Raw genomic sequence first — 17,174 nt, 5'->3', positions numbered from 1 at the left:
GGCTGACTAATTTCCACAGGGCCTTGAATATTCACGGATTTTGCTATCTGCGGCAGTCCTGGGACCAATCCCCTGTGTATACTGAGGGATGACTCTCATTGATCTAGAACTTCCACTTAATTTTGCATTCTGTTTCAACTTAAACACACTTCCTCTTAGGGAATAGGAAAATTTTGAAAGAGAAATATATAGGCTACACTTTATAAAACTTCAAGTGCAAAGTAATGAATCCTTAAGGGAAGTTAGAAAGGCCTTGGGGGAAATCTAGAAATAGACTCTAACTTAGTAGAGACAGCTATTAAATATTTTTTTTCCCCATTGCTTAGAGAAATACAAATTTTCCCTCTGGCAAGATGGGTCTCATTCCCTGTGATGTGAGCCCCTTACTGTGGCCCCATGTCCCTGGCCAGTGAGTGGCTGGTGACCTGGGGGATGGGGGCTGTAGATGGGGATGGAGGCAGCAATGATCTTGGCTTTCCCACTCCCTGCAAGTGGCCAGGGGGCTGCAGGTGGGTGCTGTGGGCAGTTGCTGATGGAAGCCCAGGCACCCTTCTGTAGTCACGTTTGTGCTTCTTGAATCCCTACATGGAGACCAAGGCCTATGCCATTCTCCCTGCTTATTGGTGATGTCCTCTACCCCCTATTTTTTTTTTTTTTAAGATGGAGTCTTGCTCTGTTGCCCAGGCTACGGTCCAGTAGTGCAATCTTGGCTCACCTCAACCTCTGCCTCCCGGGTTCAAGTGATTCTCCTGCCTCAGCCTCCTGAGTAGCTGAGATTACAGGTGCCGCTACCATGCCGAGCTTTTTTTTTTTTTTTTTTTTTTTTTTTGTATTATTAGTAGAGACTGGGTTTCACCATGTTGGCCAGGCTGGTCTCAAACTCCTGACCTCAGGTGATCTGCCCACCTCAGCCTCCCAAAATGCTGGGATTACAGGGTGTGAGCCACTGCACATGGCCTTCTACCCCTATTTGTTAACTCGAATTTAAACTCCCATGCTTGCTGGCCTTGTCACAATAAAACAACAACTTCTGGGAAATGTTAAAAAAAAAAAAAAATTCTCCCCTCCTAACCAAAAAAGAAAAGTTAGGCATCCCTTATTGAGCAGATTTTGGAAATGAGGCCTTGAATAAAACTTTCTAGATGTGACTTTTTTCTCTTAAGGCATTTTTGAGCCATGTTGGGGGTGAAGACTCTTTGGAGGTATGCGATATGAATTCCTGCCTGCCTTGTGAGAGGAACAAATGCCAAGCATCTTGGTGATCCACGTTTGTCACCGGGAGCACTGTCTTTTTCCTTCTGGCCAGTAACACCGTGAGGTTCTCAGGGGCTTAGTGACGTGGGCCAGACAGTTGAGTCTCCTATTTAATGTTCCTAGTTTGCAGTGGTTCTTGATTTCCTGAATTACATGCTCTGTTTCTCTCTTTCCATATATGTATCTTTCCATATATATATATATATTTATCTTTCCATATATATATATATATTTCCAAAATTACTTGTTAACATTTGTTGATTTGTTTTTCCCAAAATCCCTCTGTCATTACTTTGTAGTCTACTGTAGAATACTGAAGCTCAGAAAAACGAGCTTATTTTCTTTTCTGTAAGATGATTTAGGGTAAGACCCTGTGAGCACGGGTCTGTCCAGTCCAGAAAGTTCATGGATCTTAGGAGCTACTCAGGGGACACATTGCCTCTTTTCTGGCTTCTTCACTGATTCTCGTTTCAGTTGTGTTTCAATGACTGAGGCTGTGGCAAAGTGCCCTCCACGTCTGTGACGCCTCTCAGGGCCCCGTGTTGAGCGTTTGGGCTCAGGGCCCAGGTGAAGCCAGCCTTACCTTTTTGTAGAGACTCCTCAGATCTCGGTACTGCCACATGCTGTTGAGGACCTGAGATGCGGCCTTGACCACTTTTGGAGAGTGTCTGATGAAGAAAAGACAGGAAAGGCAAGATGTGAGTGGGACAGCTGTGTCACATTTCTGTAATTCTTGTAGTATTTCAAACTTCTTCATTATTATTATATCTATTATGATGATCTGTGATCAGTGCTCCCTGATGTTACTACTGTAATTGTTTTGGAGCTCCGCGAACTGCGCCCACCTAAGACAGCAACCGTAATCAATAAATATTGTGTGTTCCGACTGCTCCACAGACTGGCTCTTCCTCCTCTCTCTCCTCAGGCCTCCCTCTTCCATAAGACAAAATAATGTAGAAATTAGGCCAATTAATAACCCTACAATGGCTCCCAAGTGTTCAAGTGAAAGAAAGGGTTGCACGCCTCTTACTTTAAATCAAAAGCAAGAGATGATTAAGCTTAGCGAGGAAGGCATGCCAGAACCCAAGACGGGCCAAAAGCTGGGCCTCTTGTGCCAAACAGTGAGCCAAGCTGTGAATGCAAGGGAAAAGTTCTTAAAGAAAATTAAAAGTGCTACCCCAGTGAACACACGAATAATATGAAAGTAAAACAGGCTTATTGCTGATATGGAGAAAGTTTGAGTGGTTTGGATAAAAGACCAAATCAGCCACAACATTCCCTTTAGCTAAAACCTAATCCACAGCAAGGCCCTAACTCTATTTTTTTTTTTTTTTTTTTTTTTTTTTTTTGAGACTTTCTTGCTCTGTTGCCTAGGCTGGAGTGCAGTGGCGAGGTCTTGGCTCACTGCAACCTCTGCCTCCCAGGTTCAAGCGATTCTCCTTCCTCAGCCTCCTGAGTAGCTGGGATTATGGACACTAATTTTTGTATTTTTAGTAGAGATGGGGTTTCACCATGTTGGTCAGGCTGGTCTCGAACTCCTGATCTCATGATCCACCTGCCTCAGCCTCCCAAAGTGCTGGGATTACAGGCGTGATCCACTGCACCCACCCAACTCTCTTAATTATATGATGGCTTGGTGACGTAAAAAAGCTACAGGAGAAAAGTTTAAAGCTAGCAGAAGTTGATTCATGACTTTTAAGGAAAGAAGATATTTCTATAACATAAACCAAAATATTTGTGTGATTTGCTTTATTGAGATATTTGCTTTATTGCAGTAGTGTGGAACCAAAACTACAGTATCTCTAAGGTATGCCTGTAATTCCTTTGACTTAAAGACAGATAATTTGAGATCTTTTAATGAATCCAGATGAAGCTGCATTTCATTCTCATATAATCAACGCTGAACAAAGATTAAATGTGATGTTTTGTTGTATTTTATCATTTAGCTAAATATTTGTTCATGACAATAGCCAAGCAACTCTAGAAAAACATATTAATATTCAGGTCGTGATAGTGTAGTTGAAACATAATTAGTAGGCAAAAATGCCTCTGAGTAGAAAAAAAAAGTGTAGTTTTTGTTTCTATCTTTTGCATAGTTATAAAACCAAAAGAGACTGTGAATGTGTAATGAATAGCAGGTTTTAACCTCTCAATTAAAATGCCAGTACATCACAGTGTTATACAAACATGTGAAGGTCAAAGAAACTTTGCTTTCTTTTTAGACTTTAATTTTGATGCATTCACTAGATGGATGCCATAGAAATTTCTACCTGAAAAACTCTTCTAAATATTGATTGAAGGGCTTGGACAATTGAGTGTTTCTAACGTGACAAGTGATTATAACCCAAGCCACAATACACAGTTCTTTACTGACAGTAACAGTTAAGACTGTTAATAGCTTTTCCGTCTTATGACAAAATACAGTGACACAGTCAACACTACTTCCCATATAACTGTTAAAATTGGGGAAAAAAACCCAAATGTATTCTTGAGACAGATGAACATGATAGAATGTCCATAATGGATGTTTAAAATGATGTGAGAAGAATAAATGATTAAGATTTCAAAATGGTGAGTGTAAGACTACTATAAGAGTTAATAACAATTACACAATTGAAGTTTGATCTTCACCAGAGCTGTCACATCAGGGGTGGTGACGACTTCAGTTGGTGCAGTTCACTGTGGCTGTCAACACAGCTGTGCCAGCAGTGGGATCACAGAACACCAGCCCCCTTGGTTGTGTCCACCAGACGCTGTAAGTTGCGTAGTTCTGATAGACTGTGATTGGCAACTCGCCAGTCTGATTCATTAATGTCACTGCATATTTAAGCTTGTGTATATATATGTATATATATAGAACATGTATAAATACATAAAATAGAGCATCATAGCAAGGCACGTTTCTTCCATCTGTGTTTTCCCATACTATCACAAATAAAAATCAGGTTTGAACTGAACTTATTTCTAGAAATAAGTTTTTAAGGAATAATTTAGGGTGGGCAAATTAGCAATCATTTTATAAATAAGCTATGGTGTATTTGTATATCTACCGTTCCCAATTATTAAATTATCCTCAGTTCCAAAAATTCGATTTTCAATAACGAAATTCTATTTCCTTAAAATTTGTCTAGAAGTCCATGGGAATCTCCATGCCTACTATTATAATAGAATTGAGTCAGAAATGGTGAGTTTCATGCTCAAATTTGCAGCAATTCTCCTGAATTCATTTTGTTTTAAGAGCAGTGAAAAGCAATAATAAAACTGAAGTGAAGGTAGGAGACAAGGATAAAAAACCTTGTTTTGATCTCCAAATTGGTCAGTATATACACAAAAAAAGAGATAAACTACATGAAACAGTGAATGAGATTGACTAAGCGGGAGAACTGTAACCAGGAAGATGCTTGATTCAATCCAATTTAACACTTCCTATTAAACTAGTAAATCCAGGCTGTTGGCATTGGAAAAAGAGATAAAGGAACAACGAGACAGAACGAGTGCCTATTCTATAGGCCAAATTAAAGGGCATTTATGAGATCATCTTTAGTGAAAAAAATCTTCCCATTAACAATAATCAAGATTGGACCTGGCTTATCAGGACCTTAGCAACATGGATCTGTATCATTTCATAGATGGTTTCTTCAAGTGATTTGTAAATTAGTTTCACCAAATAATTTTATTTGACCATAGGACTCAATAAAACTTTTTTTTTTTCTCTTTAGGCCCATTTAGTGATGCTTATTGCCGTAGGAATGCTCATACAGTTGGAGAGAATTAATATATGCCAAACCACTCCTCAAAGCTCTCTAACTGTGTAATTCAGAGAAAATACTTTAATCTTTGAATGTCTCATGAATATAGACAAAAATATGTCAGATTGTTTTGCAGACTATGGTTTTATTGTGTGTGTAGGTGTGTATGCTCAAAAAAGCATTACCATATTAAGCTCTTAATGCTCAAAACAGGTAAGCACTTCAATTAGAGATTCCAAAGGTCTACTGAAGCTAAATAAAGAAGAAAACCATATGGTTTCCTGCCTACGTAGTATAGCACTTTATTGTAAGTACAATATCATAAGATATAGCTCAAGCCAACAATCTCCACTGTGCAATTATTATAGGAGTCCAGTGGTGCTTTTCTACTTGATATGAGAAAACATTCAAATCCAAATGCAAAATTGTTGATTGAGCTTATTTGGAGGTCTCCGGGTGCTTAAACAGAAACTCTGAATCTTCTATAATACATTGGTACTATCCTGAATTAAATGAAATAATGAGACAGAATTTCCAGAAAGTCTAAGTGCGTCCCTCAAAGTGTTTAATAACAAAAGAAAAATTATTTAGCATTTACATGTAAAAGAATGGGGGGTGGGGGTGGCTTGGCAGGGAATGAAAAGTCAAGAAATAGACTCTTGATAACAAAATGTTTACCCTTTTAATCTTATTTAATTACATCGAGGGACTTCCAAGAGGCAAAATTTAATTAAGGTTAGTGAAGGTTTCTGTAAAATTGACACCTCGCTGATATACCGATGTGCTGGCTTGTGAAGCTATTTTCCAGCTGTATATAGTAGGATACTGTTGGTTCTTAAAAACTAGGAGGCATTCTTATTCAAGGAGGTGCAGTTGCTTTGACACCAAGTCTCATTTCTTTTTGTTCTATCTGCACGAAGGCCCTCCTTGCTCACCACTATCTGCACTGCCTGGGAAATTTCTACTCATTCTTTAAGATTTGATTATCACCTCTTCCAGCTAGCATGTTGTGACAGCCTCTCCCTTAGGTTTAGATTGGAAAGTATAGGCATAGTGACTTGTTAAATTAAATATTTGCCCCACATCTCATAGCTTGTAAGGGAGGGTACTAGATTAGAACTGAGTTCTCTGACTCCATCACGCCCTGTCTCCTCCCCCATCCTTCCTGCATGGTGACTTGCTACGACTTGGTGGCTACTGTGATGTTGGTAAGGTGGACCTGACTTGGTTGCAGAGCTGAAGAGGCGCAGAGCTGAAGAGGCACAGAGCAGAAGGATGTAGAGACATCATCAACACACGGACTTCCCACCACAGAGGAACAACAACAAAATACCTTCATGTATCCAGGTGAACTCGTGTCGCTGCCATGTGGAAGGAGCACGTGGGTTTGCTGGATCGTCAAGTGCATTTTACCAACAGTAAGAGAGAAGACTGGAAACCATTTGCCATTTTCCTTCTCTTGATTCTCAGAGACAAATGCTTTCCAGTGACAGTCATAGTACTACCCATAATCAGTTGAAAGGCACATTCAGAACCAATTTTACCAGGATAGAGATATGGCGTCACCAGGTAACTTACTTATCTCCTTTGCTTTTGGAGATGCCGACCAACTTCTCGATGCCACCGGCATCCCGTAAGGCCTTGGCGTTCTCCATGTTCTTGGTAATCACTTCATGCAGCGTGCAGCAGACCGCTGTCACTGTGTCATCCGACATGGCCTTGCTTGCCGTGTTGTTGCTGTTGTTCCCTCCTGGAAGCCTGTGGACTAGGTCTCGCATGGCGTATTTGCCTGGAAAAGAAAATAAATTGAAGAGTTGAAAGGAGGTCAAGGTGAAGGCAGAGATAGTGGCAGAGGTGGGTATGGGGGAGAAGAGAATACGAGAGGCCATGTTTATGCAAAATTGTTTGTTTCCCATCACTGAGTGTTCTCTATTGGGTACTTTTGGACGCATCTACAGAGAAAAACAGTCATTCCTCATGGCAGTGCATCCACTCTGCTGCTAGTTGACCTGGGATCAAATCACTGGCCAAGTTATTTCATGCCTCTGAAGCCTCAGTTTTTTCAATCTTACTTTAAAGACAATAATGGTACCTGCCATACAAGGTTGCTGTGAAGCATAAATGAGTGAATGTATGGAAATGAACAAGGACACAGGACTCAATAGGTATTCGCTATTATTATGTTCTTGCTTGATGTTTATAGAAGTCAAGAAAAATGTATGGGAATTCTAACATAACCCTCGAAAATACCTTAATGAAAGCTATGTCGGGACCTGTATTTTTTAAAAAGAGTCAAAGCAAAAATGTGCGGGGAACATGATCACATATGTGAATACTGAGCTTTGATTCACTTAAAGCAAAGAGAAACATTGAAAGCAGGAGAGAGGTACTTGACAATCTATAACTACGTGTCCTCTGAACTATAGTAACCTGATGCTGTTTGTCTCTCTGATGAGATTTTATTGTGTAGTTCTACCAGGTAACACTAATTTGGTGTGTTTTTGTGTGAAAAATATAATACAATCCAATTCTGCTTCCTTAATTCACTTTAACATTATTAATCTTACTATTCCCAATGATAAAGGTACTTATAATGACATATTTATGGAGTACTTTTAGTTTACAAAGCACTTTAGGCATTACCAATAGCCCTGCAAGACAATTAATTTATCCCACCTGCAGCTTCATTTCTGCTCCTTTAATTGACTTCTGGAAGTAAGTAAATGAGTGCCTGTAGCAAAGCTGGCTGTTCTCACATTTTTCAGATAGAATTGGCAAGTGCCCAAAGTTAGATCCCTTCCTTGTCTCCCATCCCCCAATTAGGCATATTTAGCTAGCTCCTAAAGGCTGTTTGAAATATTTCACCTCCACATACATATCTATAAATGATGTCTTCTTTTGCTATTTAATTCTCTGGTGTATGGTGCCTGGCAGCAGGAAGGGAACCTTGTGGGAGTAGGCGATGATATCTTAATTCCAGGCAGTGATACATAAAACACAGGCCCTTGTAATTTTGGTATCTGCTCTTATCCTATGTTTAGGTGGCTTATTTTAGCTTAGAGAGAAAATGCTGATACTTAAATTACTGAAATAGAAAAGTGTGTTCATTCACTTGATGATAGCTGAGGAAGTGTCTGACAAAAATGGTTTGCCGGCAAACCCCCAAATGTAGCATATTTATTTTCTAATGACAGCACCTAAAATAGTTTATGTATTTATCATTAAATCAGCCTTAACTCTGGTTAAGAGTTTACTTTTGTAGGGCTCGGCATGCTGGAGATTCTACCAGTTCATTAACCCCCACAAATCATTAGAAGACAAATATGAGCTCCACAGACACGAAATGATCAATGTGTTCCTTTTTCTTTTTTCTTATAAGGAAAGTGATGAAGGAAGGGCAAAGTAACTCCAGTCATTGTATATACGGGGACATTTACACTCTTCACTGTGTATGGAGAACTGGTTTCGTGACCTTGGACACTGTCAAGGTTAAAAGCAAAAATGAAGAAAGGGTAAGAATTTGGCTGTAGTATTTTTTTAGTTTTGTTGGTATTATCATTTTGAAAATTATGTAATTTTCAAAATTATGAAAATATTTGAAATCATTTTGAAAATTATGAAAATTTGAAGATGTAGTCTCATCCTCCATGGCTTTCCAGTCCTTGAGCCCTGATTAAGATGTGCGTCTCTCTGTAATGTTAGTTTATCTTTAAGTAGATGGCAGGTACCCAACCCCTGCAGAGCAGCCTCTTCCACTCACCCGAATGTGCCATTCAAGTACTATCGTTTTCCACGTGCCCCATGATATGGAAAAGACCAGGAGTCACTGTTATATTTAACCTACCCCAACTTTACTGTCAAGGAAACTCATTGGATTTATTTTATTTCTGGTATTTCCAATATAGGTCACTGACATTTTACTAGGCATTTGGAGATTTTTCATTAAGTCTATTTATCAGTCTATCTGGAGGGATATATTTTAGTCCAAATTTTTGACCATCCAAGTAAAGAAACAAATCAAGTAATATTATTCCATGGAGAAGAAAACCTCGGGGCAGTTTGTTAATTATTTTAAAAGGTTACAATTCTTTTTTAGCCTTTGATTATGTGTTGAAAATGCTGTCTTTTTATGGTGAAATTTAAATCCTATCTTCACAAGAAATTTGGGTAGCAAAAAAAGATTTTTAGCTCTTTCTAGTGTTTAGAAACTCTGAAGCTGATTAGGGAAATAATAAAATATGGGACATAGAATAATTACAGATGCAAGTGAACTTGTGTTGTATGTTTATAACAGTAGTTCAGGGAAGAGACAAGTTAGATAGGACTGGAGTTGTTATGGAAGGCTTGATTCAGGAGGTGTACATTTAGGATTTTTTCTTGTATGTCAAGGGGGCAACAAGAACAACTTGATATTTTACAAAAAGAAATCTGGTGCATTAAGAAGGAAGGTTTCAGAATAGTAAAACTGAGGGTGGAAGAAACATATAGTCTTTTTCTTGACAATAATGTTCTCTTCTTCTAGACTTCTAATGAAATTATAAGCACTACAACTCAAGGTAGTATGTTTCTATAACTGTTCCATATCCTGTATTTTCTTTTTAACCTAAGTTTCTAAACACTTGAAAGAGCTAAAAAGCTATTCTTGCTGCCCAGTAGGAGGAATCTTGACTCCTCTCCTTCTACTGTTTCAGGCAGACTTTTGGGTCTTTGAGGTCTGAGATTTCTTCAGAGGGTAAAAGAAGTTAATTCCCTTTTTTTGTATCACATTCGCAACAGGAAACTGCAAAGTGGGTGGTTCAAACTTTTTATAGTTTCACACCATCAAGGTGGTCAAATTGTTTCCTTTTCTTTTTAGAGAGAGAGAAATGGATGGAGGTAGGGTTCTTTTAGGACTGGGGAAGAAAGAGGCTGGATCACCAGGTGGAGGTTGTGGGCAGTTCTTCACAGTCCCAGGGACAGAAAGGGCACCTACAGCCCAGCTGTGGTCCTGTGGTGCATTGAGATTCTCTGTGGATGCAGAGCATAAGCTTCCCCTTGTGTTTGAGCCTGGCATGGGGCAGAAGAAGTGCCTGTCTTGGAATGACCTGCTTAGGCCCTCAAAAGGAGCAGGCACCAGTAACCACTGCAGATAGATGACTGCTCCAGCTGACTACACCACCTTGTTCTTCTTCTTCTTTTTTTTTTTTTTTTAAGACAGAGTCTCACTCTGTTATCCAGGCTGGAGTGCAGTGGTATGATCTCATCTCAATGCAACCTCCATCTCCTGGGTTCAAGCGATTCTTCTGCCTCAGCCTCCCGAGTAGCTAGGACTACAGACACATGCCACCACATCTGGCTAACTTTTGAATTTTAGTATAGATGGGGTTTCACCATGTTAGCCAGGCTGGTCTCAAACTCCTGACCTCAAGTCATCTGCCTGCCTTGGCCTCCCAAAGTGCTGGGATTACAGGTGTAAGCCACCATGCACAGCTGACTCTACCTTCTTCTAGATTTAATTTGGTTAAAAGATATGACACAGACTGAAAATAATAGAGTGATTGATTCATTTGGCAGGAAACTATAATATTTCAGGAACAAACAAGAACCTGTGACTACAAAAAGGTGGTCATGGGAGGATGAAGGACGTGACAGCAGCCATGATGGAAATTCTTAAGAAGAAACTGACAGGGCTTGGAGTCCAGGGAAATGTTGAGGTAATGCAGGGAAACAGGATTCAGAGATTTCACGTGGGAATAACACAGAGGATAGTAAAAACCAAGTGAATTTTAAAGCTTAATATTAATGGATAAATTGAATGTTATTTTTCCACACAAAGAAAAACATGCAAAATTAGTTATATTACTTATATGAGAGAGTCACATACCAAAATCCCGACAGAGAGACAAGCAGGTCATCAGGTTCAAAGAATATCTAGATTTATGAAAGCAAAGTGGATACCTTGCCTTGCTTCTATTTTGAATAAATGTTTTACCAATGATCCACTATCATGGAATCACATCTGAAAAGGGGAAATCATGGTGCTCGTTTCAGCAGCACATATACTAAAATTGGAATGATACAGAGAAAGATTAGCATGGCCCCTGTGCAAAGATAATACATAAATTTGTGAGGCGTTCCATATTTTGTTTTTTTTTAAAAGAAAAGCTGGTTGCTTTGTCAGATCAAAATAATACAAAACAAGACTGTACCACCACCACTACCACAAACAAAATCACTCTTTCTTGCTACAGTTCCCAATAGAAATGAATCCTTGGGCCATTTCTTTTAAGTTACTTAGTCTCTAATAACAATGACTATATCTCTGATTTTTGCAATACTGGTAAGAGACGACCATTGGTGATAATATAATTGTGCAGAAAAAAGACTATTTTCATCAATGATGGACTAACTGAAACCTTGTAACTTTGCTAACCCTTCCAGTGTGTGTATGTGTGTGTGTGTGTGTTTCCTTCAAATACCTGTATTTTGTGTTTGGTGAACCAGTTTTCTAAATCCAGATTTTCTTGAAATACTGCAAGTAAAGATTATTTTCTCTTTACAATGCTTCATTCTCGAAATCTTCTGTTAAGCATTGTTGGGCACACCAAGGTACCCCAAGGGACTCACTCAGGAGACCTAACAAACCATGTTGCCCAAGAAAGGCACTCCTTGCGGACCGCTTTGTGCAGAAAGGAGCTGGTGGGGATTTCATGATGAGGTAACAGCCTTGCTCTCATTGACTGCTTCTGTTTCCATGTTGTGTTTGTGACTTTCTGTTTCTATTTTTGAACTAAGCCTGTATTTGTTCCTGATGTGCATACTACCATTTGGTATTCGCATTGGTGGCAGGAATGTTGAATGGTCGTCTTATGGTCTAAAAACCTGCATTCTCTAAGACGTCTAGCAGACAACAGGGAAGTCACTTGAGTTCCTTCCTACATTTATTATAGATCTCTTCTGATGACTGATGGAGTCCTATGTGTAGATGGTCTTTGTTGTGCACCATTACAAACTTAAATGTCTCAAACTGATTAGAGAAAATATATTTTTCCAGAAGGTCATCTGGACTAGAGAGCAACCCTGGATGAGAAACCTCACAACTCCTTTGTCTTCAAGGTCTTAGTAGTTCTATTGCCCTCCTGTTTCTGGAGCTGCTAAAACTGATCTGTGGGTTTTCGATGAGGTGCTCTGAGTTTATTTTTTCCAAAAAACTTCTTTATTGCAGTAAAATACTTATAAAATTTACCATTTTATCCATTTTAAGTATATAGTTCATTGATATTATGTAGACTCGTATCATTCTACAATCATATATCTCCAGAACTCTTTTCATCTTGCAAAATTGAAACTTTAAAAGCATTTAAACGACTCTCCAACCCCTCCCTTCAGCCCCTGGAAACCCCCATTCTACTTGCCGTCTCCTTGAATTTGACAACCAGGTACTTCATATAAATGGCATGATAAAGGATTTGTCTTTTTGTGATTGGATTATTTCACTTAGCAATGTTCTTAAGTTTCATCCATGTTGTAGCATATGTCAGAATGTATACTCTTTTTTTCTTTTTTTCCAAGCAGGGTCTCACTCTGTCATCCAGGGTGTAGTGCAGTGGTGCAATTTCAGCTGACTGCAACCTCTGCCTCCTGGGTTCAAGTAATGCTCATTTCTCAGCCTCCTGAGTAGCTGAGATTACAGGTATGTGACACCACACCCAGCTAATTTTTTGTATGTTTAGTAGACACAGGGTGTCACTATGTTGGCCAGGCTGGTCTTGAACTCCTGGCCTCAAGCGATCTGCCCATCTTGGCCTCCCAAAGTGCTGACAGTACAGGCGTGAGCCACTGCACCCAGGCAGAACTTTCTTTTCAAGACTGAATAATATTCCATTGCATGTATATCTCATATTTTGCCATTCTTCTGTTGATGAAAAATTGGGTTGATACTTCATTTTCACTATTGAGAATAATAGTGTGAACACACATGTACAAATATCCTTTTACTTTCAATCTATTTCTGTCTTTGAATCTAAAGTAAGTTTTTTGTAGGCAACATATAATTGGATCATATTTTTTTAATGCATTCTGTCAATCTCTGTCTTTGATTGGAGAGTTTATCCATGTATATTTAAAGTAATTACTCATAAAAAGGGTCTTATTTCTAGCATTTTGCTGTTTTCTATATGCCTTATAGCTTTTTTTGTCCCTAATTTCCCGCACTACTATCTCCTTTGTGTTGATTGTTTTTTGTAGTGAAATCTTTTAATTTCCTTATTTTCTTTTGTCCATATAGTTTAATGATTTTCTTTGTGGTTACCACATGGATTACATTTAACATTATACCATTATAATTTGAATTTATACCAGGTTAACTTCAATAACATACAAACACTTCATTCATTTACAGTTCCATCTCACACTTTTCAGTTATTGATGTCACACAATTACATCTTTAAACATTGTGTGTCCAAAAACATAAATAATTGGTTTTTAAAAACGAATTAGTCGCCAGGCGCCGTGGCTCACGCTTGTAATCCCAGCACTTTGGGAGGCCGAGGCGGGCGGATCACAAGGTCAGGAGATCGAGACCACGGTGAAACCCCGTCTCTACTAAAAATACAAAAAATTAGCTGGGCGTGGTGGCGGGCGCCTGTAGTCCTGGCTACTCGGAGAGGCTGAGGCAGGAGAATGGCGTGAACCCGGGAGGCGGAGCTTGCAGTGAGCCAAGATTGCGTCACTGCACTCCAGCCTGGGCGACAGAGCGAGACTCCGTCTCTAAAAAAAAAAAGAATTAGTCTCTTTAATTATGTAGAAAAAAATGTGGAGTTAGGAAACAAAGTCACAATAATGCTAGCCTTTAAACTAGTAATTGTTTTTTCTTAAATGTACTGAATTATGTAGAAAACAAAAGTAGCATTATAAACCATTGTTAAAACAATATGAGCTTTATAATTGCCCATGTATTTATCTCTACTAAGATCTTTATTTCTTCTTATACCTTTGAATTACTGTTTAGTGTTCTTGCATTTCAACATGCAGGACTCCCTTTAGGATTTCTTATAGAGCAGGTGTAGTGGTAGTGAACTCTCTCAGTTTCTGTTTATCAGGGAATGTCTTAAGTTTTCCCTCACTTCTGCTGGACATAGGATTCTTGGCTGACAGTTTTTTTTCTTTTCTTTCAGCACCATGACTATATCAACCTACTACTTCTGGTCTTCAAAATTTTGATTAAAAAATCAGCTGATAACCTCATTTTGGATTTCTTGTGTGTGATGAGTCACTTCTCTCTGCTTTCAAGATTCTTTATCTTTGTCTTTCAACAATTTGATTGTAATGTGTTTCAGTCTAGGTATCTTTGAGCTTATCCTATTTGAATCTCATTGAGTCTTGAATGTTTATATTTATGCCTTTTGTTACATTTGGTAAGTTTTCAGCCATTATTTCCTCTAATAATCTCTCTATCCCTTTCCCACTTTTTTTTCTCCTGAGTCTTTTGTAGTGTGTATTTGATCCTCCTCTTTTCCAGGGTTTGTTATTTTTTTGTTTTTGTTTTGTTTTTGACTGTTTTAGGCTGTCTCTGTGTTGAAAATTAGCCTTAAGATCTTCACAGATGTTTCTGAGCATGAGAGTTTCCCTGGGCATGCATAATGGCTCTCTTATTTCTCTTGTATATGCAGTTGCTTTTAAATATGCTAGTCTTTAATGACTGGCTCCCAAAAAGGGAAAAGAAAAACATAAAGTGGATGAGGAGGGTGAGGGTGTCAGCTCTTTAAATCCTCTGAAAATAACTTCAGCCAAAGATAGAGGGGCTTGCAGTCATGGTAAGGGTATGTGCAACAATGGCTGCTTGCCTCTGTGTTTGTATCTCTGTAGTGAGAAGAAGCAATCAGCAGAAAGAACAGATCCCCAATATTTAGAGGACAGGGTCTTTTGTGTCAACCCTGGCTTCTGCCAGCTGCAAGTAAGCTGCTCTAGGAACATGTGCACAGCTACCTGCCACAGGGCTGAGGGGTGGGGGATGGGTAGCTACTGCTGAGCTAAGCTGAGATTGACCAAATATACTGTACTTTACTGTCCAAGCCTTCTGAAATTTTTAAGTCTTCAACAGACTCCAGAGTTTTGAAATAGTTATATCAGTGTGATGGTTAATATTAGGTGTCAGCTTGATTGGATTGAAGGATGCCTCGGTGGCTGGTAGTGTTTCTGGTGTGTCTGTGAGGGTGTTGCCAGGGGAGATTAACATTTGAGTCAGTGGATTGAGAGAGACAGACCCACCCTCAAGGTGGGTGGGCACCATCCAATTGGCTGCCAGCATGGCTAGAACAAAAGCAGGTGGAAAAAGGTGTGATAAAATGGCTTGCTGAGACTTCTGGCTTTCACCTTTCTCCCATGCTGGATGCTTCTTGCCCTTGAACATTAGACTCCAGGTTCTTTGGCATCTAGACCCTTGGACTTACACCATTGGTTTGACACGTTGCTTTTGGGTCTTTGGCCACAGACTGAAGGCTGCACTGTTGTCTTCCCTACTTTTGAGACTTTTGGTGTCAGACTGAGCCACTGATGGCTTCTTTCTTCATCATCTTGCAGATGGCCTATCATGGGACTTCACCTTGTGATCATGTAAGCCAATTCTCCTTAATACACTCCCTTTCATATATACATATATCCTATTAGTTCTGTCCCTCTGGAGAATCTTGACTAATAGACAGATTCTGCCAATGTGGTTGTGTCCAGGTGGTGAGACAGATTCCTGGTGCTTCCTACTTCTCCATCAGCCTAGAATCCTCTCCCCTCTCTGAATTTACTTTTCATCAATAATTGATATAAAAGCGAGGAGCTGATTTCCGTGTGATTGGATGTCTGTAAGTTAGTGTCAAAAGGGTTTTTTTCCTTTTGTATATAAAAGGTTGTTTGATGTTTACAATGCTGGGATGTTTTGTCTCTCATTTCTCTTTTGGGAAATATTTGGAGCTTAATTTATAGAAATCTGTCATTTGCACACTATAAATATATCTAATTTAAACACAGTCTATCATCAAAGGGGAAAAATATATGCAAAAATATATATTTTAAAACTGGTTAGTGTGGCTTACAGACCAAATTGGTGAAGCATTCAAAATGGTATTGCTTAGTTACTGAAAATGTCTGAATGCTTGTTAACATGGGAAAAGTCTCTTCTGGATTGTCCGGAGATCTCTGACCTCTGGAAACATCTGGAAGGTTCTGAGTGCTTATCTTTTTTTCCCCCTAAAACAAAATTCAGAGAGGGGAGAGGATTCTAGGCTGATGGAGAAGTAGGAAGCACCAGGAATCTGTCTCACCACCTGGACACAACCACATTGGCAGAATCTGTCTATTAGTCAAGATTCTCCAGAGGGACAGAACTAATAGGATATATTAGTTGGAATACTACTTAGCAATCAAAAGGAACACTATGTGCTACAACCTGAAAAGATTTGAATGGTATTATGCTAAGTGAAAAAAGCCAGTCTCAAAAGGTTCTATATTGTAAGATACCACTTATATAACATTCTTGAAATAACAAAATTATAGAGATGGAGAACAAATTAATGGTTGCTAGGAGTTTAGGATAGTTAGGAAGACTGTGACTATGACGAGATGGTACAACAAATATCATTGGGTTGAGGGAATAATTCTGTATTTTCATAGCCTTGATCATTACACAAATCCACACATGTGGTGACACTGTACACACATATTGCAATGTTAATTTACTGGTTTATTGTGGTATAGTTACATAAGATACAGCCATTGCTGGAAACTGGCTGAGGGATACACAGGGATACTATCTTTGCAATTTCCTGTGAATCCATAATTTTTTTAAAGTTAAAAATTAGAAAAGTCACACAGAAATATAGAAATATGCCAATAAACATGTGCAGACCAAAAGGTGTTAATAAATCTTAAAATGTATCCCCTGGTTCAACCCACAATGGACTTGACAAGGATTACAAAAAAATAGCACATATGAGATAAGAAGAAATCCAGTCAGAAGTTCCTGAATCCTCCAGCTTACCCAAGAGTTTGCTGGGGATTCTTCTGTTGTATGTGTATAAACATTTTCTGTGTCTAGAAATTGGTGTAACTTTTCTATTCTCTGGATGAGACTGATAAATGGAGCTCCCAATTTGATTGGCTTATGTAAACAAGTAAGTCCTTATATATGTAATTACAACA

General features: G+C 38.9%; 1 protein-coding gene and 1 non-coding gene across 8 annotated transcripts in view; one reads left to right on the top strand and one right to left on the bottom strand.

Annotated features, from left to right (window-relative positions):
• The window catches only part of CTNND2 (catenin delta 2), a 936,154-nt gene that overhangs the window by 42,356 nt on the left and 876,624 nt on the right, over positions 1-17,174 (bottom strand). For all 7 annotated transcript variants that reach the window (XM_055245590.2, XM_055245587.2, XM_055245588.2 and 4 more), the window contains 2 exons: positions 6,582-6,792; positions 1,838-1,922 (listed from right to left, as the gene is read on the bottom strand). In XM_055245590.2, coding sequence (XP_055101565.1) covers positions 1,838-1,922; positions 6,582-6,792 — 296 coding nt within the window. The remainder of the gene's footprint in view (positions 1-1,837; positions 1,923-6,581; positions 6,793-17,174) is intronic.
• LOC129465116 (U6 spliceosomal RNA) lies at positions 11,021-11,128 on the top strand. Its single transcript, XR_008651887.1, has one exon. It is a non-coding gene; the product is annotated as a U6 spliceosomal RNA (small nuclear RNA).

Source organism: Symphalangus syndactylus, chromosome 16 (assembly GCF_028878055.3).
Source record: "Symphalangus syndactylus isolate Jambi chromosome 16, NHGRI_mSymSyn1-v2.1_pri, whole genome shotgun sequence".
Lineage (NCBI taxonomy): Eukaryota > Metazoa > Chordata > Mammalia > Primates > Hylobatidae > Symphalangus > Symphalangus syndactylus.
The sequence above is the reverse complement of the archived record's forward strand: the minus strand, read 5'-3'. Positions and strand labels throughout refer to the sequence as shown.